This window comes from Sander vitreus, chromosome 5 (assembly GCF_031162955.1).
Source record: "Sander vitreus isolate 19-12246 chromosome 5, sanVit1, whole genome shotgun sequence".
Lineage (NCBI taxonomy): Eukaryota > Metazoa > Chordata > Actinopteri > Perciformes > Percidae > Sander > Sander vitreus.
Genome location: NC_135859.1, coordinates 36,362,966 through 36,382,307, shown reverse-complemented (window position 1 = coordinate 36,382,307; position 19,342 = coordinate 36,362,966). Strand labels below are relative to the sequence as shown.

The 19,342-nt window shown below is 46.8% G+C and overlaps 2 protein-coding genes across 2 annotated transcripts in view; both read right to left on the bottom strand.

Annotated features, from left to right (window-relative positions):
* Positions 1-60: 60 nt before the first annotated feature.
* On the bottom strand, positions 61-12,128 carry igsf9b (immunoglobulin superfamily, member 9b). Its single transcript, XM_078249885.1, has 11 exons — positions 11,992-12,128; positions 11,738-11,878; positions 11,520-11,636; positions 11,277-11,427; positions 9,840-9,951; positions 8,036-8,211; positions 6,577-6,815; positions 5,038-5,122; positions 4,784-4,954; positions 4,555-4,594; positions 61-3,498 (listed from the first exon to the last, which is right to left on the bottom strand). The coding sequence occupies exons 1-11, from the start codon at positions 12,112-12,114 to the stop codon at positions 585-587; spliced, it is 4,269 nt and encodes a 1,422-aa protein (XP_078106011.1). The 5' UTR covers positions 12,115-12,128; the 3' UTR covers positions 61-584.
* A 616-nt stretch (positions 12,129-12,744) lies between these two features.
* LOC144517764 (protein turtle homolog A-like) overlaps positions 12,745-19,342 on the bottom strand; it is a 7,922-nt gene continuing 1,324 nt past the window's right edge. The window contains exons 2-6 of the mRNA XM_078249884.1: positions 18,621-18,747; positions 14,624-14,775; positions 14,330-14,447; positions 13,173-13,314; positions 12,745-12,901 (exon numbers count right to left, since the gene is read on the bottom strand). Of these exons, the coding sequence (XP_078106010.1) occupies positions 12,745-12,901; positions 13,173-13,314; positions 14,330-14,447; positions 14,624-14,775; positions 18,621-18,747 (696 nt within the window). The remainder of the gene's footprint in view (positions 12,902-13,172; positions 13,315-14,329; positions 14,448-14,623; positions 14,776-18,620; positions 18,748-19,342) is intronic.

Sequence of the window (19,342 nt, the reverse complement as noted above, 5' to 3'; positions counted from 1 at the left end):
TGTCTGTCTGTCTTTCTCTCTTGTCTTTCCTTCTGTCTTTCTCTTCTGTCTTTCCTCCTGTCTTTCCTTCTGTCTTTCTCTCTGTCTGTCTGACTTTCTCTCCTGTCTGTCTGTCTGTCTTTCTTTCTTTCCTTCTGTCTGTCTGTCTGTCTGTCTTTCTTTCTCTCTTCCTTCTGTCTGTCTTTCTTTCTTTCTTTCTTCTTTCTCTCCTGTCTTTCTCTCTGTCTGTCTGTCTTTCTCTCCAAACCATTTTTAATGGTCATAAAACATCAGATTTTATAAACTACGTGTTATGTTTGCAGAAATCTTAACTGAATTGTTATTATATATTATTATATATATTATTTTCTTTTAATCTTCTCTGATGTCAGCGTGTTGAATGTGAATACTGTTCTAGTTTCTTCTCTCTGTGACAGGAAACTGAAGATCTTTTGAGTTGTGGACAAAACAAGACATTTGAGGACGTCATCTTGGGACTTTTGGGAAACTGGGATGGATATTTATCACATTTTCTGACATTTTATAGACCAAACTACTAATCCATTCATCCAGAAAATAATCCACAGAAAAACAAAGCTGCAGCCCTAAAACAAACAAATAATAACCTTGATGGGGACGTATTTATGCTGAGCAGACCTCACGGTTTCGTGATAAGTAGGAGACCACCTGGAGGATTCTGGGAAAACAGTGGCTTGCCGCCGTGGATCGGCGGGCTCCAGCATCGGAGACGGTGAGGTTTGTCTGGGGGGGTACATGGACTGAGTGAGGTAGGAAGGACTAGCTAAAGATCTCTGTGTGTGGTGAGGTCTCTCTAAGCTCCACACGCTCGGGGGGCGTCTGAACGGGACGTACTCCCTCCAGGACGGGCCCGGCCTGGGGAGGGAAGGCGGACTGTGACCCAAACTGTAGGACTTCAGTCTGACATCTGGGTTTGGGAACTCGTCCCAGTAACATTTCTCAGAAATATACGTCCTCGGGCTCTCGAAGTGCTCCCACCGCTGCGAGCCTAAGCTGATGGATTTCTTTAAAAACGGGCGAGGCTGTCCCATACCCGAGAGCGTCCTACACGGGCCCACGCTCACGGACTTCTTTAGAAATGGCACAGGGGCTTGACAAATTCGCGATGCAATGTTATTAGTCCTTTGTCTTTGGGATTGCTCTGATAAAGACTCGCTACTGTCTACAAAACTGTGCGAGTGTTTCGACACTATGTCCGCCATTCCTCGCGCCGCACTGAACAAAGTGTGAGCCGACCTCGACCCGAGTCTGGATTCAGGTCTGTCCGTGCTTTTGTTCCCAACTCGAATCTGTGTTTTCTCGTTATAGAGCTGCTTGCTAGTTTTTTTCGGACCAGGTGACGATGGTCTTGTGTCATCTGGGAATCTGACTCTGTGTGAAGTATCCTTAGTTTCCGGGTGTGTTTTACCAGCGTAAGAGGCGGCCTCTGCTGCGCCCGCAGATTGACGGTTTGAGTGCATTTCCCTCTTTTCCTGAACATGGACCTCCCAGTTTCTAGGAACGACATCCGGCTCAACCCCCGTGGATATTACTGGCTTTACATCTGAACTTTGCCCGGCATTGTCTGTGACTGTTGCGTCTTCCACGGGCTCGTCGACGCTCATTTCAATGAAGCCCGGAAGGCTCAGGTATTCGAGAATTGCACTTGTCTGCAGAGGGGACATTTGGGGAGATGGAGCTGCAGGCTTGTCCTTAAAGGACCCGGATATTGTGGGGACAGAACATTGGGACTGGTCACTTTCGACCTCTTCTACAAGCGTCAATGTTGAAATAGGGCTCGGGCTGTCAGAGAAGAGACATTTGTCGCTTCTCCTGGAGCGCGTTCGCACACCCTCTCTCTCGGAGTAAAACCCTGAACTGCGTTGTTCATCTCGAGCTTGAGTGTCTTTTTCTTTGGCCTTTGCCCCTACTTCATCATGTTCATAAGGTAGAGTAGGATAACTTGATGGACTGGGATCCCGTGTGGCTGTGTAGTATTTTGCAGGCTGATTATACGGCGCAGAGGCTGAACTTTCGGGACCTCTGGCGGCTGAATCCCAGGGCTGAGTGCCGGCATAAGCGTATGAATGTCTGGACCTCGAAGCAGCACCTTTGTCTTGAGCCTTTTCTCTTAATCCCTGCTCAGTCACGGACCTCCTGCATCTTTCTGGCTCTCTCGGGGGACTCAACGACCTGGCTCTGTCTGGTGTTTTTAGACACAAGATAGGCAGACTTTTAGAGCTGACATCAGGGGAGAGCATAGGGAGCGAGGTGTTCTGTGTGACCGGAGAGCGGGATGAATCAACAGCAAAGGAGTTATCTGAGGTTTCCCTGCGTGTGTGACTGGGCGATGTCGTTTCCTGTGCAGGAATGAGGCTTGTGAGTGATGTAACTGGGCTAATGTCCCACTGTATGCGAGACGTGGCGAGCCGATCCATGGGACTGCTTGTGTTTCCGAAGTAGCATGCTCTCCGATAGTCAGACACCCGGTTCGTCTGACCTGGAGGCCTGTGTTTCTGTCTGATGGTAACATCTTGTGGCTTCCATACTGGCTCTTCCTCTGACTCAGGTGAATCCCTTCGAGGGCTTTTTGTTTTCTCAGGCTGCTGTTCGTGTCTCCCGCGACCTCGACCTCTTTGTTCGGCCGTATAGCTCTCCAGCTCCCTCTCCATTTCTTCCCTCTCCTTTGCCAGTTGCACACACTTGTTAATACTTTCCCTCTCCAGCTCGCTGTCAAGTTGCGAGACAACGGTGCTGTTATTAGTCAGCTGACTCTCCATTGGCTGGTAGCCCGGTCTGTCTCGATCCAGCAGCTTTGTTTTCCTCCCCAAACTCGAGAAGAGATCGTCAGTGTGGCCCGGCAAGCGATACCTCCTGAAAGAATCGCTGGGTTTTTTCTCACTGTTGTCTGAATAGAAGCTGGCTCTTTCCAACAGAGCCTCTGAGCATTGTTCGTCATCAGAATAAAAGCAGCCGTGACGGGAGAAGTTTCTCGCCATGGCGCGTACTCTTCCAGGAGAGGAAGGAGGGCGGCTCAGCTCGGGGACGTCCACGGTGAGTGGAGAATCCCTCCTCGCGTCTTTCTCTGAGCTCAAGATACTCGACTTCGGAGAGTCCCTGAGTGATGTCCGGTTGCTCCCTGAGCCGCCCGCCCCACCGTTACTTTGTACGACCTCCTTTCTCAAGTTTTTCTTGTTGGAGGGACTGGAACCTTTTAGCAGTGGCTGGACTATAAAGCGTCCGTCCGGGCCTCTGGAGATGGATTCCAGAGCAGTCGGTGACGGGTCCTGGGAGCCCAGGTGACTCTCAAAGAGTGTGTAATGCGGCGGGGGAGATGAGTTGGACAGGAGTTGTTTCCTCTGGTTGTGGTATTCCCCACGGCTGCCTTTATCGAAGGATGAGCGGTCCGACTGCGAGGAGGAGGAGTTGGCGAAGAAGGGAAGCGGCGAACACAGCTTCAGCTTGAGGACACTGTCTGGGCTGCGAGGAGGTGAGCGAGCTCTGAGAAAGACAAGAAAAATAATACAATAATTAGACGACACCTAGCCTCACAGTACCGAAGACTCTGACAAAAAATGAGAAAAAGGTGCAACTTTCTGTACATACACCAAAGTGATACATTAATTAAAAAACATTTCTACAACTAGATACATTTCATGGACTATACATTCAAATTCAAATGAAGGAACACAAAATATACTTTATGTCCAGTTCAGACGTAAGATTTAAGACGAGACGAGTTGAAACCGGTTTGCAACAATCTGAAACAGCCCGGCATTTGGTAGTCCAGTAACCCAGAAAGGTGACTCTGCCCTGGGTATGGAGCGCCGCTGTCTCGTCAGACTGTCTGGAGCTCCTGAAGTCCGACACCGTCTTACCAAATTTGCACCGTCGGCCCATATTTGAGCTTTACATAGTTGATTTCTCACATTAAAAAGTCTCAAAGGGAATTTAGTAATGAAATAGCAGACAAACAATGTATAACATTGCAGTGTGTGAAATATGAGACCTGCTGTCTCTTACGTTCTAAAACCAGCCTCTGGAGACTCCACCAGCTGACTTCTCTATTGGCTGTAGAAACAGGAGACGTCTCTTACGTCCTAAAACCAGCCTCTGGAGACTCCACCAGCTGACTTCTCTATTGGCTGTAGAAACAGGAGACGTCTCTTACGTCCTAAAACCAGCCTCTGGAGACTCCACCAGCTGTCTTCTCTATTGGCTGTAGAAACAGGAGACGTCTCTTACGTTCTAAAACCAGCCTCTGGAGACTCCACCAGCTGACTTCTCTATTGGCTGTTGAAACAGGAGACGTCTCTTACGTTGTAAAACCAGCCTCTGGAGACTCCACCAGCTGACTTCTCTATTGGCTGTAGAAACAGGAGACGTCTCTTACGTTGTAAAACCAGCCTCTGGAGACTCAACCAGCTGACGTCTCTATTGGCTGTTAAAACTGAGAAGGGGCCGGTTCAGTTCGCTAAAACTTTTCCTGCAACGTTCTAAAACAGTTTTGTCTCGTTGCAAAATCTTTGGTCTGAACTGGGCTTCAGGGACACTTACTGCGGAGAAGATGAGCTCTTCTGGAGGGCAGACGGGAGATCTAAGAAAAGGTGAAGGAATTATTAAATTGTCAAACAACACAGCACAGTTTGAATTGTCCAATCATTACCAAATGTATTTATCATAAACTCAGAAGTAAACAACTGCACTTTCTGCACACCAACAGTCAACAGCAATTACCCTTTTTTTTTTTTGTGTAAAAAATGAAAAGTGCAATCCGACGTTTTACCTTTTCTTCTCTTTTTGCGCCGACGCTCTCTCCTTTGACTCATGTAGCATGCTGTCACCAATGAGAGGATGATGGCCACGAACAGGAAGCACACTCCTCCTAACACTCCGGCCAACAGGGGCTGCGGGATGAACTCCAGGTAACTTGAGCGCACGGGGTAAATCTCCATCCCTGTAGGCAGGCCGGAAGTCAATAAAGATGCTAAAAAACAATGCTAGTTTTGACTCACTACTGATCAATACAAAGTCACTTACCTATTGTGGAAACAGTGACAGACTCACTCGGTTCACTGAGCACTTTGTTGCTCTGAGACATCAGCCTCAGATCGTAACTGGAGTCCTGAGAGAAAGAAAGATGTTTGATTAAATAAAAACATGTATTCTTGTGATGAAAGTTTCACATCAAATCTTTTCATTATACTGTATTGACCTGAATATTGGACGTTTTTTTTTTTACAAATATAGGTCCACAACAGGTTGCACCAAACAGCAGCAACCTGAATGTGCTGTCAATCAAAACTGCTAACAGAGCCAGGGGGCTGAAAGATGCAGAGACTCAAAAGTAGTTAGCCAAGTTGGCAAAGAAATGAGGATGTGATGTATGGAGATGGCGAGCCCAAAAAGACTCAAAATATTCCATATTCTTGGGATGGCCTCTAGCTCATCCAGTGAGAGCGTGCGCCCCATGTAGGCTGAGTCCTTTACAGCGGCGTGGTTTCGAATCCGACCTGCTGCCCTTTGCTGCGTGTCATCCCCCATCTCTCTCCCCCTTTCATGTCTATCCACTGTCACTTTATAATAAAGGGAAAAGCCCCAAAAATAATCTTTAAAATAAAAAGAATATATATATATATATATATCCATCCATTCATCTTTGTCCGCTTATTTGGGATTGGGATTGGGTCGCGGGGGTAGCAGCTCCAGCAGGGGACCCCAAACTTCCCTTTCCCGGGCCACATTAACCACCTCCGACTGGGGGATCCCGAGGCGTTCCCAGGCCAGGTTAGAGATATAATCCCTCCACCTAGTCCTGGGTCTCCCCCGAGGCCTCCTCCCAGCTGGACGTCCCTCCACCTAGTCCTGGGTCTTCCCAGAGACCTCCTCCCAGCTGGACGTCCCTCCACCTAGTCCTGGGTCTTCCCAGAGACCTCCTCCCAGCTGGACGTCCCTCCACCTAGTCCTGGGTCTTCCCAGAGACCTCCTCCCAGCTGGACGTCCCTCCACCTAGTCCTGGGTCTTCCTCGAGGCCTCCTCCCAGCTGGACGTGCCTGGAACACCTCCCTAGGGAGGCGCCCAGGGGGCATCCTTACCAGATGCCCAAACCACCTCAACTGGCTCCTTTCGACGTGAAGGAGCAGCAGCTCTACTCCGAGCTCCTCACGGATAACTGAGCTTCTCACCCTATCTCTAAGGGAGACGCCAGCTACCCTGCTGAGGAAACCCATTTCGGCCGCTTATATATATATATATATATTCCTTATTCCACTTTTTTCTCTCCAAAATATTGAAAAGGTTTTCTAAAATATTCATATTCTTTCTGTCAAAATGGATTTTGACTGAGCCCAAAAAGGCTGTCTTAAAAACGGCAACAGTCAGAGAAGCACGCCGTGGTCCCCAAACCGGCCTCTTCCGTGAGATTGAACGCAGGCTGTGTAAATATGTGATTAAAAAAACGAAATGAGGGACTTACTCCAAATAATAATATCTCCTTTATTAAACCAAGATTTGTTTTTTTCAAAGGATGAGTCTTGAAAAGGCAAGAGTCGTCTTATATCCGAGTAAATTGATCATTACCCTTAGCAGTCCTTCTACAAGTAGTTCGCTCTGATTGGCGCTGATGTTGCTGCTGAGGATGACCCACTGCCCCTGATCCCTGCGGGCCTGCAGCACGTAGCCCGTCAGCGGAGAGGACGGAGCCTCAGGAGGAGACCACTGCAGGAGAACGCCTCGGTCCGTCCGGTTGGCTGACAGGAGAACGGGAGGATCCAGGATTGGGAGAGATGTGTCGCCTGTAGGTTCTTCTGTTGGCACAGCTGGAAAGAAGATCCAATAAAAGTTAAATGGATACAAACTTACAGCAAAACAGCTTTAGGGTCTTACAAAAAATATCTTGTAATATCTAGCGTGTCTTTGCTAGTTTAAGACCGACGCAGTTGTCAGTTTCCCGTCCAGCGCCCACGTCGTTTAAATAGCAAATGCACCTGCACCCATCTGTGGCCCATGGCTGGTCTTACAGGGAGGTGTGTTCAGGTGCATTCTGGGCGTGCTGGTCTTACAGGGAGGTGTGTTCAGGTGCATTCTGGGCATGCTGGTCTTACAGGGAGGTGTGTTCAGGTGCATTCTGGGCATGCTGGTCTTACAGGGAGGTGTGTTCAGGTGCATTCTGGGAGTATTGCTATCTTGAGGCAGCGGGAAGTGATGGCACCATTGACCAACAAAAACCTGGTCTAAAGTCAATAACTCAGCATTTCATTGTTATTGTAACAGAGCATTAGTAAAATGCTCCTTGGCTCGTGCACAGCACGTGCACACTATGCTTGTTACACACACAGGGACGCACAGCAGCACACACACATGCAGAAGATTACAAATACAAATATTACGGTGCAAATCCTCCATCATAACAGCAATGCTCCAAGGTCCAAACGCGCCTGGCTTTTAAAGGGAATGGGAGATGATCTCTGATTGGTTGATTGCATGTTACGTCCAAAACACACCTCTGATTAATGAAGACACTAAGAACAACCCTTTTGAACCATGCGCCCGGCACACGGAGCCTATTTCCCGCCGTCAAACTAGCAAAAGTGGATTTGGACACGCCCTAAACACACCTGCACCAGGCGCTTCACGCCGTGACCTCAGATCCTTAAAATAGGGCCCTTAAAGTGCGCATTCACAGAGGTGCTTTTTGACGGCAGGGATCACCTGCTTCCCAGCATAGGACGACCAGTTACAAGCAGAGAAAACAGGCTACACCCTCTTACACCTGATTGGACACACGATTCACTCGAGGGCTATAAAGTTTGGAAGTATCAAAGCAGACCAACATACTAGAAATACTGAAATGCTGAATCTGTCTTCATTTTAGATCGACGGTAGGTAAGGTAGCCTGGACCTTAACTTTATGCTTTGCGCAGCTGATTTTTTATAGACAATGAAAGGGAAGCGGGGCAATGACGCTCGCTGTGAACACGTACCGTTAGAGAGAGAGTAAGGAAAACTCCAAACAGAACAGAAGTTCACTTGTACAAACCTTGTGTTCGCACAGAAACTATTTCACTGAAAGGTCCAGAGCCGAGTTTATTCTGAGGTAGCACGCTGAACTGATAGCCAGTGCCAGCGAGTAGCCCGGTCACCAGCAGGTAGTTTTTGGATGTCGGCACAGGCAAAGACGCCCATTCATGTTTCCCTCTGGATGCCTGTTTGACCCTGGAGAAAAAAATAAAAAACAGCCAAAATAAAGACAGAGTGTCACTAACCCGATGTGAGTCGAGTGCAGATGTGAGTTGCATGCTCAGATTTCATAGCTACCTATGATTGTTTGGTTGCTAACGTTAGCTCAAAACGCCGTTCCAGTGACAGCCTTTGTTGTGTCTGATTGCTAACTTGTAGACAGCAGTGAACCAACTTCGTTACGTAGGTCCATTTTTATTGTATTGACGTTACAGAAGACTCTCGTTAGTATCCTTCCTTCCTGTCCTCCTTCCTTCCTGTCTTCCATCCTTCCTTCCTTCCATCCCTCCTGTCCTCCTTCCTTCCTGTCTTCCATCCTTCCTTCCTTCATTCCATCCTTCCTTCCTTCCCTCCTTCCTTCCCTCCTGTCTTCCTTCCTTCCTTCCATCCATCCTTCCTTCCTTCCTTCCTTCCCTCCTTCCTTCCTTCCATCCCTCCTTCCTTCCTTCCTTCCTTCCTTCCCTCCTGTCTTCCATCCTTCCTTCCTGTCTTCCATCCTTCCTTCCTTCCATCCTTCCTTCCCTCCTTCCTTCCTTCCATCCTTCCTTCCTTCATTCCATCCTTCCTTCCTTCCCTCCTGTCTTCCTTCCTTCCTTCCTTCCTTCCTTCCTTCCCTCCTGTCTTCCTTCCTTCCTTCCATCCTTCCTTCCTTCCTTCCTTCCTTCCCTCCTTCCTTCCTTCCTTCCCTCCTTCCTTCCTTCCCTCCTTCCTTCCTTCCTTCCTTCCTTCCTTCCATCCATCCTTCCTTCCTTCCTTCCTTCCATCCCTCCTTCCTTCCCTCCTTCCTTCCTTCCTTCCTTCCATCCTTCCTTCCTTCCTTCCTTCCTTCCTTCCTTCCTTCCTTCCTTCCTTCCTTCCTTCCCTCCTTCCTTCCATCCCTCTTTCCTTCCTTCCTTCCCTCCTTCCTTCCTTCCTTCCTTCCTTCCTTCCATCCTTCCTTCCTTCCATCCTTCCTTCCTTCCTGTCTTCCTTCCTTCCTTCCCTCTTTCCTTCCTTCCTTCCTTCCTTCCTTCCTTCCTTCCTCCCTTCCTACGTAGGTCCATTTTTACTGTATTGACGTTACAGAAGTCTCTCGTTAGCAGGTTCTTGGAGGCTACTTCAGCCTCTAATCTAGAACTGACATCAGGGATCATGCCGTGAAAATGTGATGCCTTACGCTAAATAATAAATGACTGCTATGTAATAATAATTAATCATTTTTGATTAATGGGGAAATTACAACTTACACTCTGTTGTTATTACACACTACATACAGGCCTGAAATACACACACACACACACACACACACACACACACACACACACACACACACACACACACACTCAGGTCCTTTTACATGCACTAATGGAGAGATGTCAGAGTGAGTGGGTTGCGACTGCTGAACAGGCGCCCTGAGCTGTTCGGGGGGGTTTGTGCCTTGCTCAAGGGCACTTTGGCAGTGCCTGGCACCACCAGAACTGGCACCTCTCCAGCTACCAGTGATGTACCGGTCTCATTATTCTGTGGCTAACAGCAAAACAGATCTGCGTCATCAAGTAGTGACACGGAGCATCAAACTTGGTTTGTGATTGTTGTTGACAGCTGAGAACAGTTTGTTTACTCACCATACGGTGAACTTCTGGGTGTATCCACCGTCAAAGCCAGGCACCCAGGACACATTGGCCTGGTTCATCTCTGTGATGACGGATACTAAGGACACAACATGAGGACTGGTGCCTGAAGAACAGAAAAAACATCTGTAACAGTTCTGTAAGTTTGACCATACACGTGAATACATTCAGGTTAAGGCTACATCTTCACTACTGCATTTTGGTTTACAAACGAATACCTTTTGCTACGTTTACGCCTCACGTCCACACTACTGCGGTGTTTCCAAGCCCCTAAAACGGAGACATTTGGAAACACTGCTGCCCCCGTTTTGGTTTGAAAACTCCGGGGTCGCTTTGTAGTCTGGACGGAGACAAACGGAGACTTTTGGAAATGACAGTCAACAGTCTTATCTGTTAGGTAGCTTACAGACCTTTCAGTAACAGTTCGGTCTGTCTGTGTGTGTGTGTGTATGTGTGTCTGTGTGTCTGTCTGTCTGCTTCCAGACCTTTCAGTAACAGGTCTGTGTGTCTGCCTGTCTGTCTGCTTACAGACCTTTCAGTAACAGTTCGGTCTGTCTGTGTGTGTGTGTGTATGTGTGTCTGTGTGTCTGTCTGTCTGCTTCCAGACCTTTCAGTAACAGGTCTGTGTGTCTGCCTGTCTGTCTGCTTACAGACCTTTCAGTAACTGTTCCACCTTGTCCTCGCTCCAAGATAATAATCCCTGCTCCTACTTTTCACCGTTGTTGTTCTTTCTCCAAAGTAGTTTCTGTGTTTTTTAACTTCTGCATCCATGATTTTCTTTCTTTTTTATAAAGATTATTTTTTGGGGGCTTTTCCTTTAATTAGATAGTGACAGTGGATAGACAGGACAGGGGGAGAGAGATGGGGGATGACACGCAGCAAAGGGCAGCAAGTAACCCGCGCCGCTGCAAAGGACTCAGCCTACATGGGGCGCACGATCTTACTGGGTGAGCTAGAGGCCGTCCCATACATCCATGATTTTCAACCGCAGAGTAACGTCAGACAATCTGCTTCCTGTTTACACCGACACGCACATGCCCAGTGTGTGTGAATCAGGGTTCATACGCATTTTAACCAAAACTTTTCCAATACTTTTCTAATACTTTTCCATGACTATGTTTTCCTGAAAATGTCAGTCGACATTATACAATAAGAATAGAAAACCTGTTCACCCTCAGAGGTTTAACAATTGTGGTATCTGACCATTTGCCATATGAATGCTGGTGAATGGTCATGTGATCTGTGATGTCAGACGTGTTAATACGGACGGAGATTAGTTCTGCTACTGGAGCTGAAACTCTTGCGTGGACGGAGATCGTTTTAGTCTCAAAATGTCGCTTAAAAATAACAAAATAAAAACGCAGTAGTGTAGATGTAGTCAAAGCGTCACGTATCAACATATCAGTTTGCAGAAATAGTTGGCCCACTCACCCAGCACCATGATCACAGTGCCTGCACTGACAGTCGCTACTCGATTGGTCGCCAAGCACTCCCACCCCCCTTGGTGATCTTTACTGAGCGGCTGCAGCAGCAGCGAGCCGTTAGCCAGCACGGTGTACAGGGAGCGAGGAGACGGGCCAATCTGTGAGGAAGGATAGCAACAGGCTAAATAAAGCTTGGATAAGACGATGTTTGTGCAGCGCCTGTATCGGACTAAAGGAAAATCTCCAGTACCTTGCTCCATGTGATGTTTGGAGCGGGGTCTCCAATGGCTTCACAGGGGATGATCAAGTCTCTGCCCACCTCCTGGAGATACTCGGCCCGAGGAGGCACTCGGAAAGATGGAGGGTCCTGAAGGAGGGAGGGAGCCTTTTACTTGTGCCCATGAACAACTGTGTTCACTCGTAGGAAAGGGTTTTCTCTGTAGCTGAAATTAAGAACACCAGACTCACCTGCAAAATGACTTTGGTGGGTTCAGACTTTCCCATGGTGCCGTAGCTGTTGTAGGCCGTACACGTGTACATACCTACTGCGTTGTCATTGGCTGTTGCTATAAAAACGGAGCCCTCTGAGTTCACTATCCAACCTGGTAACTGGACAGGTGAAAAAAGAGATAAACATGATCCACAGTGATTTAAAAAGCACGTGTGGGGGTTGTGAGAGTTCTTTTTTGTGACATGTTGTATTTCTGTGCTGCGTAGCTTACGTTGTCAAGATTCAAACTGTTTCCATCTTTGGTCCAGTTGACGTACAGCACTGGGGGATCAGCCTGAACAGGGCAGGTAATAACCCCCTCCATGCCCGCAGGCAAGTACGTTTCCCGGGACATTCTGACCACACGTGCAGGGTCTGAGATGGAGGAAGAGAAATTGATCACAAAAGGTTACTTCAAAAGGTAATTTCTGTATTTTTTAGCCTGGAGTAAGATCCTTTTTGTTTAACATGAAACAGCCCAAATATCGCCATCACCAAACTCCACCAGACTCCATGTAAATAATCAGGACTTTTAGCGTGTATAGAGCCAGCATATTTCCACCAGACTCCATGTAAATAATCAGGACTTTTAGCGTGTATAGAGCCAGCATATCTCCACCAGACTCCATGTAAATAATCACTACTTTTAGCGTGTATAGAGCCAGCATATCTCCACCAGACTCCATGTAAATAATCAGGACTTTTAGCGTGTATAGAGCCAGCATATCTCCTCATGTAAATGGGTGAATTAAGGGTTTACTTCAACCAAACCAGAGTGGTGATTGTTGGAACAGTGGAAAGATGAACCAAGACGGCTTTTCATAGTTTTATTTAGTTTCTGTCCACTTTGAATGAAGTGTGTTTTACGATGATAAAAGTCCTGATTATTTACATGGAGTCTGGTGTAGTTTGGTGATGGAGAAACATTGAAGCCCTCTGCAACCCTGACCACGGTTAGGATTATAAAATATGATGTAGAGCAGAGTCAACCCTTACGTTTCACTTTCAGGTGTGCAGAGGCTGAGGGTGGGGTGAGTAAGCCGTTAGTCGGGATACAGGTGTAGTTGCCAGCGTCCTCTGGGATGAGATTAGGGATGAGAAGTGTTCCATCCACCAAAACCTTCACTCTGGACTTCAGGGACCTGAAGCCAAAAGATACAAAACATGATGCAATTTAAAAAGTGATCAAATGACTGTAATGACAATATTAAAAATCATTGTTTTAGGAGGTTAATTATCATAGTGTGGAAAATAAAACAATAATCTAAACTATCTCAAACTGAAGCTTCCCTTTTAAACATTCTTCCCAGTATTCAATTGAAGTAAAAAGGGATATTGATTGTGATGTTTTAGAGTCGACAGAAAAGAAGTTTATTGAGTATCTTGGATTGATGTACAAAGACATGTACTCACTCAATATGGTAGACATTCTGTCCTTGTTTCAGCCACTCGTACGTGAGGTTAGAAGGGTAGGCGTCAGCCTGACACTGCAGAACTGCATCCTGGGACATGTTGAGAGTGGTGTCCTCTGGGGAGATGATGATGATCGGGGGTCCTTTTGACACGTTGGATGAAAACACAACACATCGTGATGCTAATATTGTGTTTATAAAGTGATTCAGCCAGTCATGAAGATTAAAAAGGTTCAGTGGTGAGTGATGGTTGGGTGGTTAAATGGGTGTTACAGCACGGGTTGGCCTGTAGGTGGCAGTATAGGCTCTGAAAAGGATGGTCAATCTGTGCACTGGGGTTGTGGTAGCACAGAGGAATTTTAACGATGTTTGAGGAGAACAGGGAGCAGAAGAGAGTTCATTCTGGATAGAAAACCTATCACTGGGACGCACACACACACACACACTAACACACACAAACAGACACAGAGACAGACAGACACACACACACACACACACACACACTAACACACACACATACACACAGATACAGAGACAGACACAGAGACACACACACACACACACACACACAGACACACACACTAACACACACACACACAGATACAGAGACAGACACAGAGACAGACACACACACACACATACACACAGATACAGAGACAGACACAGAGACAGACACACACACACACACACACACACACACACACACACACATACACACACACACACACACACACACACACACACACACACACACACACACACACACACACACACACAGACACACACACTAACACACACACACACAGATACAGACGCAGAGACAGAACACACACACACACACACACACACACACAGGCAGACACACACACACACACACACACACACACACACACACACACACACACAGGTGTTTTCTTTTGCAGGATTCAAATGTTCCACCAGAACCAGTTCCTTCCTGAGACTATGTAGCAGAGCCAGCGTCGCTGCGTCCGGAGCTCAGCGCCGCCCAAGACGGCCGTGATTGGTTTAAAGAAATGCAATCAACCCAGAGCGTTTTTACTTCTCCCATCCCAGAATGCATCTGTGGTGTAGCCATACTTTTTAGTCCAGATAGAGCCGGCAATGAGAGACACTAATGATTGACAGTTCAACACTGACCTTTGACCTGCAGCTGCATCGAGTGGGTCAGGTTCCCCTCGGAGTTGGACACGTGACATTTGTACACTCCTGAAAAATTCCTCGTGACGGCGGCCACAGACAAGGTACCATTGAGCACCTAAAAGGGGGTCGAAGGTGAAGAGTGAGAGGATCAAAGAGAGAGAGAAGTGGGCTGTCACGGAAAGGACAACAAAGAACAAAAGGAACATCAAAGCTACAACTCTTACACTAAATGCAAATTAAAATAAGTATTTCATTACATTACTGCAAATGCCATCTGTTAATCCATCTCACTTTTATTTTTTCATGCTTCTCAATTCGGCTCTCATCTTTATGCCAAACAACAGTTGGCCGAGGGTTGCCATGGGCGCCACAGCTGAGCGTCAGCGAGTCTCCGAGCAGCACCTCCACGAAGGTTGGTGGTGTCTTGATGAACACAGGTGGAGCTGGAACAAAAGACAGCACAGATTAAGTATTTATGTCTATTTACATATTTAAATGGGACATTATGAGACAATCCGAGCACTGACTTCACTCTGAGCACTAAACGCAGACGTCATGACAAACATGGCTTCTTCAAAGTGGACAACTTCTCTAGAAACATGCAGTTCTTGGTGTGATCTTTGGAAATCTGGTTTATCTGGACCAGGGGTTCTCAAATGGGGGTCTGTGTCCCCCTAGTGGTACTCTGGAGGACTGTGTGTGTGTGTGTGTGTGTTTGCGTGTGTGTGTGTGTTTGTGTGTGTCTCTGTGTCTGTGTGTGTTTGTGTGTGTCTCTGTGTCTGTGTGTGTTTGCGTGTGTGTCTCTGTGTCTGTGTGTGTTTGCGTGTGTGTCTGTGTGTGTCTGTGTGTGTGTTTGCGTGTGTGTCTGTGTGTGTGTGTGTGTTTGCGTGTGTGTCTGTGTGTGTGTGTGTTTGCGTGTGTGTCTGTGTGTGTTTGTGTGTGTGTGTGTGTGTGTGTGTGTGTGTGTGTGTGTGTGTATGTGTCTGTGTGTGTTTGTCTGTGTCTGTGTGTTTGTGTGTGTTTGTGTGTGTGTGTGTATGTGTCTGTGTGTGTTTGTGTGTGTGTGTGTATGTGTCTGTGTGTGTGTGTGTGTGTGTGTCTGTGTCTGTGTTTGTGTGTGTGTGCATGCAGTGTCTGTGTGTCATGTGTGTAGTGTCTAGCTGTGTGTATGTATAGTGATCTAGTGTGTAGTATATGTGTGTGTGTCTGTGTCTAGTGTGTGTGTTTAATAATGTGTATCGCTATGTAATGTGTGTGCAATATCTGTATGTGTGTATGTATGTGTGTGTGTATATGTATCTGATAATGTATGTCTTATGTATAGTATATGTCTATATGTAATGTCGTAACTATATGTCTAATACTAATAATATCTGTGTGTGTATATATATATGTGTCTATGTACAATAATATATGTGTCTATGTTTGTATGTGTATGTATCATATGTCTGATGTGTGTGTCTGTGTGTGTGTGTCTGTGTGTGTGTATGTATGTGTGTGTGTGTGTGTGTGTGTATGTGTGTGTGTGTGTGTGTGTGTGTGTGTGTGTGTGTGTGTGTGTGTGTGTGTGTGTGTGTGTTTTATAAGAAACTGAGGAAGACTGGGTCCCCACCTTGCCTCCGAACATCAACACAAACTTTTAAGTGAAAGTGAATCAAATGACAGTTACCATGGCTACGGCGCTGGACTGCTGCACGTCAAAATATTATTCTTTTCAAAATAAAAGTCCAAAATGAGATGCCCATTAAATATTATTTATTTACTGACCCATCCACCCCGATCCCGAGACCTTGAGAGCAGTTTACGGTCCTCTGTGTGGTGATGGACAGTGGTATACTTCAAAATAAACCTCTTATTAATCTGTTTACTATGAGATTTAAGGATTTTGTACTTCCCTATAATTGTACCTGACATTCTGCCAGATCTTTCTGGCTAGAAAAATCTTTTTTTGATGTCAAAAATTACGCCAAATACCCATTGTGTTTCCCCTATATTCATTCTGTCACGAGTCCATGAACAAGGCAGCTGTCTGTGGCTGTAGCTGTCTTAGTTCATGTCTAAAACAGCAGGATAAGTAATGAACGACACGCTAACGTGCTAAAGGATTCTGTGTTTTCGTGTCTTTAGCTGAGCTGGACAAGAGAATATTTGGTTGAAACAGTTTGTCGATGCTGTTTATCCCTGGTTGTTCTCTGAAGTGATGTTTTTACGTGGCGTGAGCACGGTGCTGAAATACACATGCATGCACTCTTTGGATGAAATGTGCCACCGTCTGTGCACAAGGTTCTGTATCAGGTTTGGTTTTGGGATTGCTTAACATATTCTTAGGTAACAATGTATTCATTCAACAGTCAATACATGCAATGGTGTAATACTATTATGTTCATGTGCAACCTGATGCAACATATGTAGGCCTTTCATTCACTGTAGTACAATCATATCAAACCCTTACTTCACACTCTCAATGGCCCTTCAACCTGACTGTGGCATAACAAGGGTGTGTGTGTGTGTGTGTGTGTGTGTGTGTGAGAGAGGGAGTGTGTGTGTGTGTGTGAGAGAGAGGGAGTGTGTGTGTGTGAGAGAGAGAGGGTGTGTGTGTGTGTGTGTGTGTGATGTGTGTGTGTGTGTGTGTGTGTGTGTGTGTGTGAGAGAGGGAGTGTGTGAATGTGTGTCTGTGTGTGTCTCTGTGTGTGTGTGTGTGTGTGTGAGAGAGGAAGTGTGTGTATGTGTGTCTGTGAATGTGTCTGTGTGTGTGTGTGTGTGTGTGTGTAGAGAGGAGTGTGAATGTGTGTCGTGTGTGTGTGTGAGTATGTATGTGAGTGTGTGTGTGTGTGTCTGTGTGTGTGTGAGAGAGGGAGTGTGTGTGTGTGTGCGTGCGTCTGTGTGTGTGTGTCTCTGTGTGTGTGTGTGTGAGAGAGAGAGTGTGTGAATGTGTCTGTGTGTGTGTGTGTGTGTGAGAGTGTGTGATGTGTGTAGTGTCTGTGTGTGTGTGTCCGTGTGTGCTGTGTGTGTCTCTGTGTGTGTGTGTGTGTGTGAAAGTGTGTGAATGTGTGCTGTGTGTGTGCTCTGTGTGTGTGTGTGTGTGTGTCGTGTGCATGTGTGTGTGTGTGTGTGTGTGTGTCTCTGTGTGTGTGTGTGTGTGTCTGTGTGTGTGTGTGAGAGGGAGTGTGTGAATGTGTGTGTGTGTGTGTGTGTCTGTGTGTGTGTGTGTCTCTGTGTGTGTGTGTGTGTGTGAGAGAGGAGTGTGTAATGTGTCTGTGTGTGTGTGCGCCTCTGTGTGTGTGTGTGTGTGTCTCTGTGTCTCTGTGTGTGTGTGAGAGTGTGTGAATGTGTGTCTGTGTGTGTGTCTCTCTGTGTGTGTGTGTGTGTGAGAGGAGTGTGAATGTGTGTGTGTGTGTGTGTGTGTGTGTCTGTGTGTGTGTGTGTGTGTGTGTGAGAGAGGAGTGTGTGAATGTGTGTGTGTGTGTGTGTGTGTGTGTGTGTGTCTCTGTGTGTGTGTGTGTGTGTGTGTGTGTGAGAGAGGGAGTGTGTGTGTGTGTGTGTGTGTGTGTGTGTGTGAGAGAGTGTGAATGTGTGTATGTGTGTGTGCGTCTGTGTCTCTGTGTGTGTGTGTGAGAGAGAGTGTGAATGTGTGTGTGTGTGTGTGTGTGTGTGTGTGTGTGTGTGTGTGTGTGTGTGTGTGAGAGAGGGAGTGTGTGAATGTGTGTGTGTGTGTGTGTGTGTGAGAGAGAGAGAGAGAGAGAGAGAGAGAGGGGGAAGTAGGTGGTTTAAATGACTCTGATTTAAGCATTTAACCTTAATCTTCAGCCCACACAAGCCAGACACACACTGTCCTGATCCTGTTATTCTTAAAACCAACTCCTACGTTGACATCAGCTCAGCGCCGTCCAGGCAGAGACAAAGACAACCAAACCACACATGAATGTCTTCTACGTGTTGTATGTTTTTGTCTTCACTGTCTTTTTCTTTACAATCTTATTTCTATACATTTTAGAGGCTCTTTTATATTTATTTATTCACCTGTTTTGCATTTTTTGCTGATGTTTGCACTCATAAGACTGCATGCATCCAATTTCGTTGTACACGTTCAATGACAATAAAGCCTTCTATTCTACGAGATGTGATCACACGACGCCCTGATTCGCTGCTGTAACACTTCAGCTTGCCAGGGCCTTTCGGAGCCCGAGCCAGGCTCCATGCTGTGGTTGTTCTAAACAAGGACAGCGCCAGTGATGAGCAGTGAAAGAAGCTGCTCCCCCGAGTCCCCAAAATCCCTGCAGAGCTGCACCTGTGATGGAGAGGAAGGTCCATGTGCCGTTTCTAAAGTCGTCTTTTTGGCTGTCCAGAAGCAGGATGCGACATTCGAACCAGCCCTCGTCCTCCAGGGTCAGCCGATCCACCAGCAGAGAGGCGCCCTGGGTCAGAGACACACGCCCTGGGGGAGGGAGAGAGGGAGGGAGGGAGAGAGAGAGAGAGAGAGAGGCCAGACAGGCAGAGTCAGCACATGCAGAAAGAGAGCTTACCACGCAGAGGACACAGGCATCCAGTGTCACAAAGGCAACAGTCAAATTCAAAGTCACAACCTTTATTCCAACAGAAGAATCCACAGTGAGAACATCGACTGTAGCTCTAATTTTAGCTGTGTGTGTGTGTGTGTGTATGTATGTGTCTGCGTGTGTATGTGTGTGTCTGTGTGTGTGTATATGTGTCTGCGTGTGTGTGCGTGTGTGTGTGTCTGCGTATCTGTGTGTGTGTCTGTGCGTGTCTGTGTGTGTGTGTGTGTGTCTGCGTATGTGTGTATGTGTCTGTGTGTGTGTCTGTGTGTATGTGTGTGTGTGTGTCTGTGTATCAAAATGTCAGAAAATAGTGACAAATGTTCATCCCAGTAACTCAAAGTCTAAGGTGATGTCTTTAAATGTCACTAAAACCCAAATATATTTAGATTAATAATCAGCCTATTCCCAGTGTTTTCCCGTCGGTTTGTGGAAGACTTCGGTGCACGTGTTTGGC